The sequence below is a fragment of the Balaenoptera ricei genome, chromosome 4 (genome assembly GCF_028023285.1).
Source record: "Balaenoptera ricei isolate mBalRic1 chromosome 4, mBalRic1.hap2, whole genome shotgun sequence".
Lineage (NCBI taxonomy): Eukaryota > Metazoa > Chordata > Mammalia > Artiodactyla > Balaenopteridae > Balaenoptera > Balaenoptera ricei.
In genome coordinates, this window is record NC_082642.1 from 102,678,583 (window position 1) to 102,694,251 (window position 15,669).

The 15,669-nt window shown below is 35.3% G+C and overlaps 1 protein-coding gene across 1 annotated transcript in view; it reads left to right on the forward strand.

The window, feature by feature from the left end:
• SLC9C1 (solute carrier family 9 member C1) overlaps positions 1-15,669 on the forward strand; it is a 101,969-nt gene that overhangs the window by 56,999 nt on the left and 29,301 nt on the right. Inside the window, exons 14-17 of the mRNA XM_059919990.1 lie at positions 1,657-1,776; positions 10,423-10,618; positions 14,080-14,268; positions 15,337-15,486. Coding sequence (XP_059775973.1) covers positions 1,657-1,776; positions 10,423-10,618; positions 14,080-14,268; positions 15,337-15,486 — 655 coding nt within the window. The remainder of the gene's footprint in view (positions 1-1,656; positions 1,777-10,422; positions 10,619-14,079; positions 14,269-15,336; positions 15,487-15,669) is intronic.

A 15,669-nucleotide genomic window follows, 5' to 3' on the forward strand; every position in this document is an offset into this window, starting at 1 on the left:
ATACTTTGAATAGAGCTTATATTTATTGTTTTGTGTCAGACACAGTTTTAAACATATTACATGTATTACCCATTCAATGTCATAAAAATCCTATAAGTGCTATTATTATCTTTATTTTGCAGGTGGGGAAAGTGGGGCACAGAGTGATTAAATAATTTACCCAGGGTTATTTAACTAATGAATTATAGAGCATGGATTCAAAGCTATCCTACCTCACTATCCAGTTAGAGAGATCATACTCTTTTCCTAAATCAGGTCTAAACAGTGAACATGTTGATATAAAATAGGAACTCAGGAGCCTGAAAAACACAAGAATTTGGCCTGTAAAATATCACACACATTGATATCACAGAATTTTAGGATTCATAGGAACTTGTGAAATGATCAAGTCTTAGCTTAGACATTAATTCCTTCAGGAAGGTTTCCTGATTCCCCAAGACTATATTCAACACCCCTCTTTGTGGGTCCAGAGTGTCCTCTTATTGTCTCTGCAGAACACTTAACTACACTTAACTGCAACTGTTGTTTGCATGTTTTACTCCACTAGTCTTCTGGATTCTTGAGGGCAGAGACCAGTATTTATGGTTTACCCCATGCATTTATCAAGCATAAAAGGTGCTTGATCAAATATTTTAAAAATCAGAAATGAATCAAGTCATATATACATTCATGATTTTCCGTGTAATTACCACATTATTATATTGAATCACAGAGAACGGAATAACTTCCTTCTTTTTAATTATATCAGTAACCCTGTAACAGAGAAATTGACCAAATTTTAGGGTGAGAACATCATAATCCATAGGAAGAACAAGGTCCACCTTTGAACTTGTCACCAATGCCCTTCCATTAAGCTGCATTTTAAGGTAGGGCCTCAGATCCAGGGATGGAACCCCATCCTCCTTCTGATGAAGACAATGTAAGTATCTGGTCAGCAGCAGGTAAGTTCCTCATAAAACCAAGGGAATTTGCTGAGCGAGACCAAATGATAGCACATAGATCTGAACTGTCTCAACAAAAAACCCAGAAGAAACCTACAGGCAACTTGGGGCAAATGTCTTTTGGGGGTTTATGAGCACTAACTTCTCCAAGTAACCATTTTTACTCTTTCACTTCATCACTTGTATTTTCCCCATAAACTCCCTGATTACTTGCCCAGAAAGTGCAAGAAAAGAGATGAGCGAATGTGTGAGTTGGGCTGGATGCCTCATATATGCTTTGTCATTTAAGTTTCCCAGGCTGACGTAAGTACTTTTACTTCCATTCTGAGAGCAAACAGGTTAATGAGGTAATTTGTTCACTGCCACCCAGATAATGGAGGATCAAACACAAAAATCCACATATATTTGAATCCCAAATATTTGAATCATGGTATGCTTTCTTTCCCTGAAACTTGACTTCTCTATTTTGAACCATTTATCTCCATTTTTTTTTTTTACTCTCTGTTTAATGATGAGCCCCACAATCTAACTTCATAATTATATATTCACCTTTATCTACATCTTCATGACTTGGACCTATGCCCATGAAAGTGTCTCATTTCCTGTCGTCACTGGACAAAATAGTTTTCCTGACTCCTGATAATACTGCATTAAACTTATCTCAAAACTTTTAAAATATGTTTAAAGGTTCTTCTTTTTTTTTTTTTTTTTTTAGATATATGAGTGCTGAGACAATAAAGAATTATTCTGAAAGCAAAAAAATTCTTCTCTTTACTAGAAAAGTATTGCTCAATTGGGTGTACAATACGAAAAAGGAAAAAGGGATCCCATCAAGGTAAGTGCTTTTAAACCTTACTAGAAATGCTATTATAATCATTTGAAATTTCCTTTTATTTATTTTTAAAAATTTATATCCTGACTACTTTGTAAAATATTTTGAGTTGGTTTACAACTAAATTACTTATATACATACAAAAAGTTACTTAAAGAAAAAAAGATATAGTGTAATAACTTTTATTATAGAGGTAAATTTCATACAAGATTAAACGTTAACCATTTTTAAGTGTACCATTCAGGGTTATTTAGTATATTCACGTTGGGCAACCATCTCCTCTGTCAAATTCCACAGCATTTTCATTGCCCCAAATGTAAATCTAGTACCCATTAAGCAGTCACTCCCCATTCTCTCTTCCCCCCAGCTCCTGGATAGCACTAGTCTGCTTTCTGTCTCTATGAATTTACCTATTCCAAATGTATTATATAGATAGAATCATACAACATACAGCCTTCGGTTTCTGGATTCTTTTTTTTTTTTAACATCTTTATTGGAGTATAATTGCTTTACAATGGTGTGTTAGTTTCTGCTTTCTAAAGAAGTGAATCAGCTATACATATATATATATCCCCATATCTCTTCCTTCTTGCGTCTCCCTCCCTTCCACCCTCCCTATCCCACCCTGGAAGCAAACTAAGTGTCCATCGACAGATGAATGGATAAAGAAGATGTGGCACATATATACAATGGAATATTACTCAGCTATAAAAGGAAACGAAATTGAGTTATTTGTAGTGAGGTGGATGGACCTAGAGTCTGTCATACAGGGTGAAGTAAGTCAGTTTCTGGATTCTTTCACTCAGCATAATGTTTCTTCCACATTGTAGCATGTATCTGTAGCATAAGTTCATCTACTTTGTAGCATGTATGAATACTTTATTTCTTCTTATGGCTGAATAATAGTCCATTGTACAGACGTGCTGTATTTTCTTTATCCATTAATCGGTTGATGGGTATTTGAGTTGTTCTCACCTTTTGGCTATTGTAAACAGTGCTGCTATGAACATTTATGTACATGTATTTGTTTGAATTCCTGCTTTCCATCTTTTGGGTATGCACCTACGAGTAAAACTGCTGGATCATATGAAAATAAAATTTATTTAATTTAATTAATTTATTTAATTTCTTGAGGAAACACCAAATTGTTTTCCACATCTGCTAGATAATTATGAAATCAGGAAATGTGAGTCCATCCATTTTACTTTTCTTTTTCAAGATTGGTATAGCTATTCAGGGTTCCTTGCAATTCCATATGAATTTTAGGATTAGCTTGTCTATTTATGCACATAAAAAATGTCATTGAGATTTTCATAGGGATTACATTTAGTTTGTAAATTGCTTTGAGTAGTATTACTGTCTTAAAATATTAAACTTTCTGATTCATGAACATGGGATGTCTTTTCATTTATTTAGATCTTCTTTAATTCCTGTTAGGAATGTCTTATAGTTTTCAGTGTACATGTCTTTGGTAAAATTTAATCCTAAGTATTTTTATGCTATTTCAAAAAAAATTGTGTTCCTGATTTCATTTTTGTAGTGTTTGTTTATTTCTAGTGTATAGAAATACAAGTTATTTCTGTAAATTGATCTTGTATCTTGAAGCTTTGCTGAATTCATTTATTAGCTCTAGTTGCTTTTTGTGAATTCTCTAGGATTTTCTGTATTTAAGAGCATATCACCTAGGGATAGAGATAATTTTACTTTTTCCTTTCCAACTGGGATGTCTTTTATTTCTTTTCTTAGATTCAAGGGAGGTCTCCCTCTTCTCAATAGGAGTATCAGTAAATACCAATGGATATTTTTGTACTATGGTTCTTTTAAAGCCTTCAATAGTGACTTAAGCTACAACTTTCTGAGTACTTATTTCTGTTGATGTAACAAAGAAATGGAGATTTGAAAAACTAGGATTTATAGTCAATCTACCTTTTAGGCTGTCTCTTACGTATCATTCATCTCACAGTAGGTAGTACAGATTCTGGAGTCAGATGGCTTAGTTTAGAATCCTAGTCTTTATCATTTATTAGCTGGATAAGTTTTACAGGTCTCAGTTTTCTCATTTGAAAAATGGATAAAGTAATATCTATGTCATATTCTGGAGACTGATATATGTAAAGCATTTGGCAAAATAACTGGCACATAGTAGGTACTAGTATATGCTAGTTGGGTTCACCTCTGCCTACATTATGGGATTGTTGTAAAGATTACATAAATAGCGTGTGTAGAAGCACTTAGTCCAGAAACTAGCACTAAGTAAGCACTTAAATGTTAGCATTTATTACTAAGTGCTAAATAAAAATTGAGTTCTCTAACCAGTGGACGAAGTCACTATCAAAGATGAACAAACACAGAAGGAAGCAAATAATCGTAAGAGTGAATCAGCAGAAATAACAGCAGCAGATTTATATCCCTAAGACTTCAGTTATTAAAATTATCCAATATGGACTATAAGTATTAATGAAATGTTGAAATTAGTAAGTGATGGAATCACAAACATGAACAAGACCAATCACCAAAAGAAGATTTATATAATGAAAATGAAAAAATATATAATTTATATATAAATTATATAACATGGAAAATATATATAATAGTTTCTACCACCTTTTCATTGCTTCCAAGGTAATTACCCAGGTCAGGTCTCAACACAGCTGGAGGGGGAAATATAGTGGCTGCTTCAGGAGACTACAACTTGTCAGCTGACGGAACTACAGGACCTGGCATCAGCAAATACTAGTAGAACATATAAGGGGATGGATCTTGAGTATATGGGACCAGAGGGCTGCAACATAAGGCCAGATTGGGGAGAAATTTATTGGCACAGAGGTCTTATCCATGATAATTCAGGATTCAGCATTCTATCTAAGACACTTGGAACTGGTGCTATTATATTCCTGAGATGGTTCTTTGAAGCTTGACCAGGCCAATAACCTACAATAAATGAAGTGCAGATGATAAAATTGGAATATTTAACTAGATTTATTATATTAGAATGAAGAACCAACCTCATGATCTTGTTCCCTGGGAAAGAATGGAGGATATTTCCCTTCACCAAGGCAACAGTGAGAAACTCAATGATAGATGTCCTCTGCAGGACATGGTTAACCATCATTAAGCCTGCTGTGGAACTGGTCTCCCTAGTATCAAAAGGAAATGGGAATGGCAGAAGAGAGATGGCAACACTTAAATGTCAGAGGCAAGGTGGGCATACTTTATTTTGTGGACAGCAAACCTGGAGTAGCAATCAGAGTGTTTGACCTAAGGATGGGTAACAAATATTGTATATTAAAAGACAATATAGACAAACAGTTAACTATGGTATTACTTGACTTTTCTAAAGATAGAAAGGGAGAGCTGTTGAGCAAAGAGATGAAGTCAATTACTGCAAGATAGCTAAGTCAATTCTCAGAACCAGAGTCCTTGAGAAAGAACTGCAACAACACCACAAATATGTAGGATAAATATTTCCTCAATCTTCTCTCAAATGGGCATTTAATCATTTTACCAGAGTTCCTGTGCATTGGGAAAAGAAAATACTCAGACTCTTTTAGGACTTTGGGTTATGGCATTTTAAATGATACTGATACCAAAGGCTTGAAATACTATTGTGTTCCTCAAGTTAAACTGGGAGCTTTTAGGCCAGATAATTTGTGGAGTTTCTGACCCAGTCTGTCTCATAGAAGTCCACCAGGTCCACTGTGTGGTTATTTCCCTAAGTCCCTAAGTGTATAATTGGGATGAATATACTTAGTGTCTAGCTGAACACTCACATTGTCTTGTTGACCTATATTGTAAGAATCATGGCAGAAATGGCCAAGTGACCAAGTTGAACCCTTGGCCAAAATAGTAATAAGAAGCAATATAGCATTCCAGGAGGAGTTTAAAAACTAACACCAACATTAAAGATTTAAAGGAATTGTAAGTAATTCCCATCATATCCCCTTTAATTTATCTATCTGACATAAACAAGTCAGATTATAGTCAATTATCAATTTAAGCAAAAGGTAATCTCAAGTGTAATGCTGTGCCAGATGTGATTTTATTGCTGGAAGAAATTTTAAAAAGCAGTCTGTGCTCTCATCCAAAATGGTGGCACTGAGGCTCCTGAACTCAATTCCTTCCATGGACACACCAAATCTACAGCTAAACATGGATGAGTTCTCCTTGAAAGAAATCCAGAAACTATCTGAGCAACTCCTACACATCAGGCTAATGAGAAAATACCTACTTTGAAAGAGGTAGGAAAGGCTGAGACACACTTTCACCATAAAACTCACCCCCTGGCACAGACATACAATCGGAAGGGAACACACAGCTCCCAGTCTCTCCCGAGAAGCAAAGGGTTTGAGCCCAATATCTAGCACCCCAACTTTTAAGACTTCACCCTAGGGGATGGGCCCCCAAAATACCTAGTTCTGAAATCTAATGAGGCTTATAACCACAAAATACACAAGACTAGAGCAGACAAAGAAACAGTTCTTAATAGGTTCATGAGGATGTTGTCTCCTTGGAAGGAGCTTGTGCAAAATTTGGCACCCTGGCTTTTGTGGCTGCCACACAAAGACACACCTCTTGATTGCCTGGCTCTAGTGGCCAAGGGGGCTTGTATTTTAGGACCCACAGGACAGAGAAACACTTCTTAATGGGCTACAGCCCCAGGGCTCAGTGCAGATGGAGCAGATAGAAATACCCATCTCCCAGTCTTTCCCTGAAAGAAGTCTATTTGCATACCTCAAAAGCTGCTACCTGAGGAGTCCAGTTCCAATCAGCTTGCATCTAGGTGATGAATGATACTCTCCACAATGGGACACAAACAGGTCTTGGCACATCCTCAACTACTGGGAGCCACTAAGTGCAAATAAGGCAGCAAATAAGACAATCACAAAGGTTTGAGAGACAACCAAGAGCTCAGGCTAGGCTGAATGATAAGTTTTATCTACACAAGACCACTCCATCAAGACTGAAAGAGGTGGCTGTTTTTATCTAACATGCAGAAACCAACACAGAGCATGAAGGAAAATGAAGAAACAGAGGAATATGTTCCAAACAAAAGAACAGAATAAACCTCCAGAAACACCTTAATGAAATTTAGATAAGTGATTTATCACTTAAAGAGATTTGTTAGAGTGATTTATCTGTTAGAGAGATCAAAGATGCTCACTAGGGTCAGAAGAAGAATGTATAAACAAAGGGAAAAATTTAACAAAGAGATAAAAAATATAAAAATGTCCCAAACAGAAATCACAGAGCTGAAGAATAACTGAGCTGAAACATTCAATAGAGGGGTTTAACAGCAGACTAAATCAAGCAGAAAAAAGGATAAGCAAACTGAAAGACAAGGCAGCAGAATTCATCCAATCTGAGGGGGAAAAAAAAGAATGAAAAAGAGTGAAGATAGCTTAAATGACTCATGGGACACCATCAGGTGGACCAGTACTTACATTATAGGGGTCCCAGAAGGAGAAGAGAGAAAGAAAGGGGCAGCAAACTTATTCAAAGAAATAATGGCTGGAAACTTTCTTTACATAGGGAAAGAAACAGACATCCAGATCCAGGAAACTCAGAAATTTCCAAATATGATTAATCCAAAGAGACCCACACCGAGACACATTAGGTAATTAAATTGTCAAAAGATAAAGACAAGGAGAGAATATTAAAAGCAGCAAGAGATAAACAATTTGTTATATACAAGGGACACATACACACCAATAGGGCTATCAGCATATTTTTCAGCAGAAGCTTTGTAGGTCAGAAGAGAGTAGCATGATATACTCAAAGTACTGAAAGAAAAAAAAAAAAAAAAAACTACCAACCCAGAATTCTCTACCAAGCAAAATTGTTCAGAATTGAAGAAGAGATAATGAGTTTTTCCAGGCAAGCAAAAGCTGAGGAATTCAGCACCCTCAAGACCAGTCTTACAAGAAATGTTAAAATGGACTAAAGTCCCTTTCAAGCTAAAATGAAAGGGAATTTATTAATAACAGGAAAACATATCAAAGTATAAATTTCATAAGTAAATAAATATATAGTAAAATTCAGAGTACTCTAATGTTGTAATAATGGTGAGTAAGTCACTTATAAATCTCGTATGAAGGTTAAAAGACAGAAGTACTAAAAATAACTACAATAATTTGTTAACAGATACACAAGGTAAAAAGATGTAAATTGTAACATAAAAAACATAAAATGTGGAGGGGAGGAGTAAAAATGTAAAGATTTTAGTATGCATTCAAAGTTAAGTTTATCTTAAAATAGTCTGTTATAAATATAAATATGTTTTATGTAAGCCTCATGGTAACCACAAAGCAAAAAACAATAGTAGATACACAAAAGATAAAGAGAAAGGAATCTAAGAATACCACTACTGAAAATCATCAGTAGATAAGTATGGATTTACTATTGCCATTTGATAATTGTTTTCTTGCTACTTTATAGTTCTTTGTTCATTTCACATTCTCTTATCTCTTAAATTGATGCAGCCACTATGGAAAACAGTATGGAGTCTCCTCAAAAAATTAAAAATGGAACTACCACATGACCTAGCAATCCCACTTCTGAGCATATATCCCAAAGAAATAAAAACAAGATATCGAAGAGATATTTGCACTCTCATTTCACAGTAGCATTATTCACAATAGTTAAGATATAAAAATAACCTAAGCATCCATCAATGGATGAATGGATAAAGAAAATACAATGGAGTATTATTCAACCATGAGAAAGAAGGAATTCCTGCATTTGTGACAATATGGTTGGATCTTGAGAGCATTATGCTAAGTATAAGCCAGACTGAGAAAGACAAATACTGCATGGTATCACTTATATGTTAACTCTAAAAGTAAGTAAAATGAAAAAAATGAAATGAAATAAAATAATAGATTTTAAAAAGTCAACTCATAGGGACTTCCCTGGTGGTAGAGTGGTTAAGAATCCGTCTGCCAGTGCAGGGGACATGGGTTCAAGCCGTGGTCCAGGAAGATCCCACATGCTGTGGAGCAACTAAGCCCGTGTGCCACAACTACTGAGCCTGCGTGCTGCAACTACTGAAGCCTGCGTGCCTAGACCCCATGCTCCGCAACAAGAGAAGCCACCACAATGAGAATCCCATGCACCGCAACAAAGAGTAACCCCTGCTCGCCACAACTAGAGAAAGCCCGCGCACAGCAACAAAGACCCAACACAGCCAAAAATAAATTAATTAATTCATTCATTAAAAAAAAAATAGTCAACTCATAGAAACAGAGAGTAGAAACCAGAGCTGAGGGTTTGGGGAAATAGGGAACTGTAAAAGGTTACAAACTTTCAGCTATAAGGTGAATAATGCCTGAAGATCTAATGTAAGACATGGTGACTATAATTGAGAACACTGTACTTTATAACTGAAATTTGCTAGAGAGTAGAACTTAAATGGTCACACCCCCAAAAAAGACTTATGTGAGGTGATGGATGTGTTAATCAACTAGATGGGGGGAATCCTTTCACAATGTATATGTATATACATTGTATTGTACATATACATGTATATATGATGTACACTTTCAATATCTACAATTTTTTATGTCAGTTATACCTCAATATGGCTGCATTATTTTAAAAATAGAGAGGAAAAAAAAAACAGTCTGGAGAGAGGGCTGAGAAGGGCAGAGGCAGTGTTACCATAAACTTAACAAAACTTACACTCCATGGCTCCTCCCTCACACTGGCACTGCCTGAGGCCTTGGAGGATTTTTGCAATTTGATGACAGCATCATATATGTATTCATAATTTCATCTTCTTTTCCTTAAATAGGGCTCCAAATTGTAAAATTTCAGGTCCTGCGTAACACGGATCTACCTCTAAGAATAGCAAAGTAATCCAGCACTTACCCACTCTTCAGTCAATAATTGATTAATAATTTCATTTGAGTTTTAGCAATAATAATACATTATTATACTAGTTGAATAATTTTAAAATAAAATTAAAAATACATTAAGTAAATCCTCTCACCCACCATTCTACTGTCTAGCATACTCGGTTTAAAAATAATTTTTCAAAGCATGTATGTTAATTTAAAGTTTTTGATAAAATGCAACCTAAACTGTTCCACTACCACACATGCTGGGATTTGTTCCAGATTATATGCCTTGACAAGGAAAAATGCTCATGATCCATTGCTAAGAGAAAAAAAAAAAAAGGTTACAGAACAATATGCATGATATAATTCCTTTTGTATTTATAAATATGATTATATAAACAAAAATATTGGAAAAATATTCAAACTGGTAATAGTAGCCATCTCTGAGAAGTGGAATTATTAGAAGGTGGGAGAGATTTGTTTTTTGTTTTTTTTTTAATATTTCCAGTTTGAATTATCCCTGTCTCATGATCTGAAGTATTTCTACTAAAAGTATAAGTAAAAATGAATGGGAGGTGAGGAAAGTGAGAAAGAAAGAGGGGAAACCAGCCTGAAGACATTTAGCAGAGGAAGAAATTAAAGGAAAGTATCTGAAGTAGGATGCCAGAAAGTGTATGGTAGTGACAACTACTTCTCAGAATTAAGCTGGGCTTTGTAGCTATTGATGATTAGAACAGAACTGAGCATATATTGAAATTAATTCAGTGTAATTATTTTATCAGATATAACTATCTCTTTTTTTTTTTTTTTACAGACATTGCTTTCTTCGTGTATGCCATAAAATAGTATTTACTGATGAATTTGAGTATGTCGGATACCTTGTGATACTAATGAATATGTTTCCTATTATAATTTCTTGGATATCTGTGCTAAACGATATATATGAGCTTGAATTAACATATGCTAACTACTCTTTTCTTGCATTTTATATTATGGAGGCACTACTTAAGGTAAGCTAAAATGTGATTTTGTGTGTGTGTTTGTGTGTGTGTGTGTGTGATATGTCTAACAGGGAGATTTCCTAATTTCATTTTCCACCACTAGCTACAGACAGTTTTCCAAAGGAGTGTATAAAATTCTCCCTCACTCCTCAAACAAATCTATTTTTTAAAGGTGATTTTAGGGTGACAATAGAAAATATTCATACTTTAAGGATTGATTTTGTATTTGCAAATTTTTAGTGTGTGTCAAAGGGATGCAGAGTGAGTTACAAAGGTATTGGCAAAGTTCTTTAACCTAGCAGAGAGGTCAGCACCTGGATGTTCATTTTATTATTTTTTTTTTAATGGAAGATATTTTCTTTCTTTCTCTTTCTTTCTTTCTTTCTTTCTTTCTTCTTTCTTTCTTTTCTTTCCTTATTTTTGGCTACTTTGGGTCTTCATTGCTGTGCACCAGCTTTCTCTAGTTGTGGCGAGCAGGGGCTACTCTTTGTTGCGGTGCGCGGGCTTCTCATTGCGGTGGCTTCTCTTGTTGCGGAACACGGGCTCTAGGTACACAGGCTTCAGTACTTGTGGCATGTGGGCTCAGTAGTTGTGGGCATGGGTTTAGTTGCTCCACGGCATGTGGGACCTTCCCGGACCAGGGCTTGAACCTGTGTCCCCTGAATTGGCAGGTGGATTCTTAACCACTGCGCCACTAGGGAAGTCCCATTTTACTGTTTTTATACTGGATAGATAAACAGATGGATAAGTAGATTGACAGAAATTCATTTATACTTGAAAAACATTTCATAATTTGATTTTTTAAATCCAGTATAAAGGTAGCTGTTAAATGATGGAAATGTATTGATGGGTCCACAAACTGGTAATAGTATTGTGTCATATGGATCAAGTTGTAATATAAAATATTTTTAGCCAGACGATTTAAATAGAAGAATTATATATGACATTCAAACAAAGTGGATGAAATCTCAAATCATTACTGGAAAATTAAAATGCTACTGCAGAGCTGTGCTTGGGGGGGTGAGGGGAATGGCTTCACATTCAATCACATTGTATGTAATAAATTCCAATTAGTTGGAACGACCATAGGAGATGTCACATAATTAAGAAGAAATAAAGCAATTAGGGTTAGGATTAATACTAGGGTGAGGGTGAGAGTAAAGTGTTCCCTAAAATCACTTAATATGTACCATAGTGGAAAGAACATTGAGCTGGGATGCAGCAGACTTGGCTCTGGTTTTGGTTTTCTCTGACAAACAGTTAGCTGTTCACCAAGTCACTAAACTTTTCCCAACCTCAGTTTCTTCTTCTATAAAATATCAGGGTTGGCCTAAATGAGAGATAACGATCCCTCTAGCTCTGTGGTCTTTGTACTTTGCCAAGTTTAAGCTGCTGTCACAACTGTGCATAGCCATAGCTCCTTCAATCAGGTCCACTTAAGAGAGCAGAACAGGACTGCAGAGACATCGCTACACTTCATAGCTAAGAGGATACTCCCAAATGTGCAATCCTGTTCTTGTCTCTCCCTTCTATTTAACTCAGGATACATCTTCACTGCCCAATTTACAAGCTTGCCTTCACTTATCATTTTCTTTGCTGTCTTTTCTACACAAGTTCAGTTCTGCCCCCTTTGTACTATGCCTATTAAAATATTCATTATGTTAATAACAATAATAAATGATCACTAAGGTACCAGGTATCATTGCAATTATAACATTTCAAATCCTTAAGTTAACCCTTTAATGTAGATATATATTATGCCTTGCATTTTACAGATGAGGGACCTGAGTCTCTGAGAAGCTGTTTAAAGTCACATAGCTAATGATAGTAGAGTTGGGATCCAATCCCTCAAAGTTTGTGTTCTTTCTAATACACAATTCTGCCTTAAACTTTCCTTCTTGTATTTTCAAACTTTTCCCAAAACACTCCTCAACCTATTAGAGTAATGGATCTTTGGAAACTTTCTCAGAGGAAGGGTAATCACTCTTCTATATATGAGTGCCGGAGGCTTCCATTACCTGAATTTCTAACCATTCTTTAACAACCTTATATTTAACAAACCCCTCTTCCTTTGAAGCCTACACTATCCTTTCATACCAAGCTCTTCCTCTCCTGTGGCTGTATTCTATTGACCTCCAAAAAACTCCTTCACGTTTCTGAATACTTGGTATCTGGATAAAGTCTTACTGTTTACACCAGTTCTTTCAAGTTCCTAAGAGAATGATCTAACCTATACTCTGTTTCAATAAGAAGGAAATGAGACATCTACAGTAGCTGAATGGTGCCTTGAGCAGGACCTCACAAGACCAGGATCTGGTCTTCTGCTCCCTAGATTCAGACACTGAATTTCCTCAGCCCTGCCAAATGTGAGCAGACTCAAGGGAAATGACTCTCTACCATTAAACACACAACAGTCTGTTTACAAACAAGCATGACAATTTCTTAATTTGTAATCGAGCTTACGCTTTCCCTGGCGTAAATATGTCTGTCTCCTACAGTCTCTGAATCATAGTGAGTAGGGGGATCAGGCTGCTAAAAAAGACAAATTAATCAGAATTACAAATCAGTATCTTAAGTATTATGATAGAGACATACACAGGGTGCTATGGGAAAAAACCGGAGTTCCTTACACAGAATAGTAGGTTCAGAGAAGGAAGGCTATTAAGGAAAGGAGATGCTTGAGTTGAATTCTGAATAATGAATAGGAGTCAAAGTAGAGAGTGAGTATGTGAGTGGACAACAAGAACAAGGGAAAACTTAGAAGCAACAATGTGACACATACAGGGAACGTTATTCCTAATGACAGGAGCTTAGGGATGGGTTGGTCAGGATGGAGATTGGAGAGATGTTAAATCTGTGTGGAGGATATGGAAAATGAGACAGGAGACACAGACATGAATTAAATAATAAAGGGCCTCATGGGTCAGGCTATCTCAACCACTTCCCTGGCGTCAACTACCATTCATAGGCTAATGATTCCCAAACTCATGTTTCCAGCTCAGATTTTATTCCGAGCCTCAGATCATATAGACAACTGATGACTGGATCTCTGCAATAAAATACTGTGCAAACATCTCAAACAGCATATTCAAAACAAATGTATCATCTCTAAACCTACTCTTGCTTCAAAATTCCCCTGGAAACCTAATTTCCCAGGCTGGATTCCACAATCATTTTTGACCGCTCCTACTCTCTTAGTTATAGTAGGTTTTCAATAAATTTTTTTAATAAATAAAGAATGAATTAATAAGTTAGTAGGTATTTTGAACATTTTCTCTCTTGGAGTAGATGTTTCAATATTTTAACCATTTAATTTCAAGTTGATATGATCACTTACTAGTATTTTAGACAAGTAGAATCTTAAGGTAGATCAGAGAAAAACCTAACTAGTAATGTTTCAGTTATTATGGAAAATGGTGTAGTAAAAGCAAAAACAAATAAGAAAATACAATTTCTTTTTAAATCAACAGATAGCAGCAATGAAGAAGGAATATTTTTTACATGCCTGGAATCTATTTGAGTTAACAATTACGTTAATTGGCATTGTAGATGTAATGCTTATTGAGACAAATTCCATTAATTATTATACTTTTGATTTGACTCAAACAGTGGTCTTTATAAAAGTTGTTCGATTTCTTCGCATTCTACGAATTTTGAAGGTAAAGAACTATTAAATCATGCAGTTTCAAACTTCTGACTGCTTCATGAAATATGGACTAAAATCAGTTTACTAGTTTTATGGTTTCCACTTTCTGTTGGGCTAATGTTTATATTTTAGATCCCTTTGACAAATTAAGTTTTATAACAGATTATATTATGAATATCCAAGTTATATTAGAAATTTGTTTAGCACATGAAAGTACAGAAATACTCATCACAGCTTCTCCTTTGAATAGAGAGCACATGAAAACTCCAAAGTAATGTTTATTCTTATAAATACCTGAAATAAATGATGGAAATCAACAAAACAAACCATGTAGCAACAAAGCAAATAGTATACATTCATACAAATTAAGAAACCGAAAAACACACATTTTGTGTTATATAAACTCATAATATTATAAAATCACAGCATCAAAAATGACCTTTGACTGTCTAATTAATGTCTTCCTATAACAAGTATAATGAGTAGTTATTTATTTCTATATGAGTGTGGAGATTATGGAGCACGGACAAGAAAACTTAGGGATCAGCCAACTCTGCTGAAGTTAGGAGACTGTACAAGGGTAACAGATAACCTGGGGACTTAAACCCTCAGCAAAGAAACAACGAGAAGTTAATTGTGGGGTCAAACAGGGAGTATAGTTGTGGTGGACTCTCACTCAAATGAACCATCTAGTGAAAAGTTTAGTGGGAGGTTTAGCAGGTAAAAGTGACAGTACTTTATAGACAGTCATTTTATGGCCTAAGCCCAGAGGATTAATCACATTGTTTTCCAAGAATTTAAACCAGTTGAAAATAGCATGCAATTCTCTCTAAGGGAAATAAGTAAAGAATAAAGTCTTAACTTCACAGAGACATCTAATATTATTAGTTATGGGGAAATAGCTCTAGCTAGCCATGAAATTATAGAGATACTATGAATAAAATAACCAAGAATCTTGACAAGTTACTATAGTTACCATTGAGAACATGTCATTTTTTATTAATACCTATTTTAAACTAACCAACATAAAATCAACTATAATTTGTACAATTTATATTACATAGTGGTCCTGTTTTTTTAGCTCGTAACACCAAAGTTGCTGCAGATATTAGATAAAAGGATGAGTCATCAGCTGTCCTTTAAGTATGCTATACTAAAAGGATATATCCAAGGCGAAGCAGACATAATGACTATAATTGATAAGATTGCAAGTTCTAAACAGGTTAAACAGGTGAGGAAAACTTTAAATACTAAGAAAATGGTTTATGTCCCTCACCCCTCAGTTTCCCTCACCCATCATGTCTTCTGTCTATATATGACCTTTGACTCCTGGTTTACTAAGAAATGTCTGTAAAAACTGAAACCGATCAACATTTAGATTACTCAAAAGGCTCCTTACTGAAGTGTCTATGCC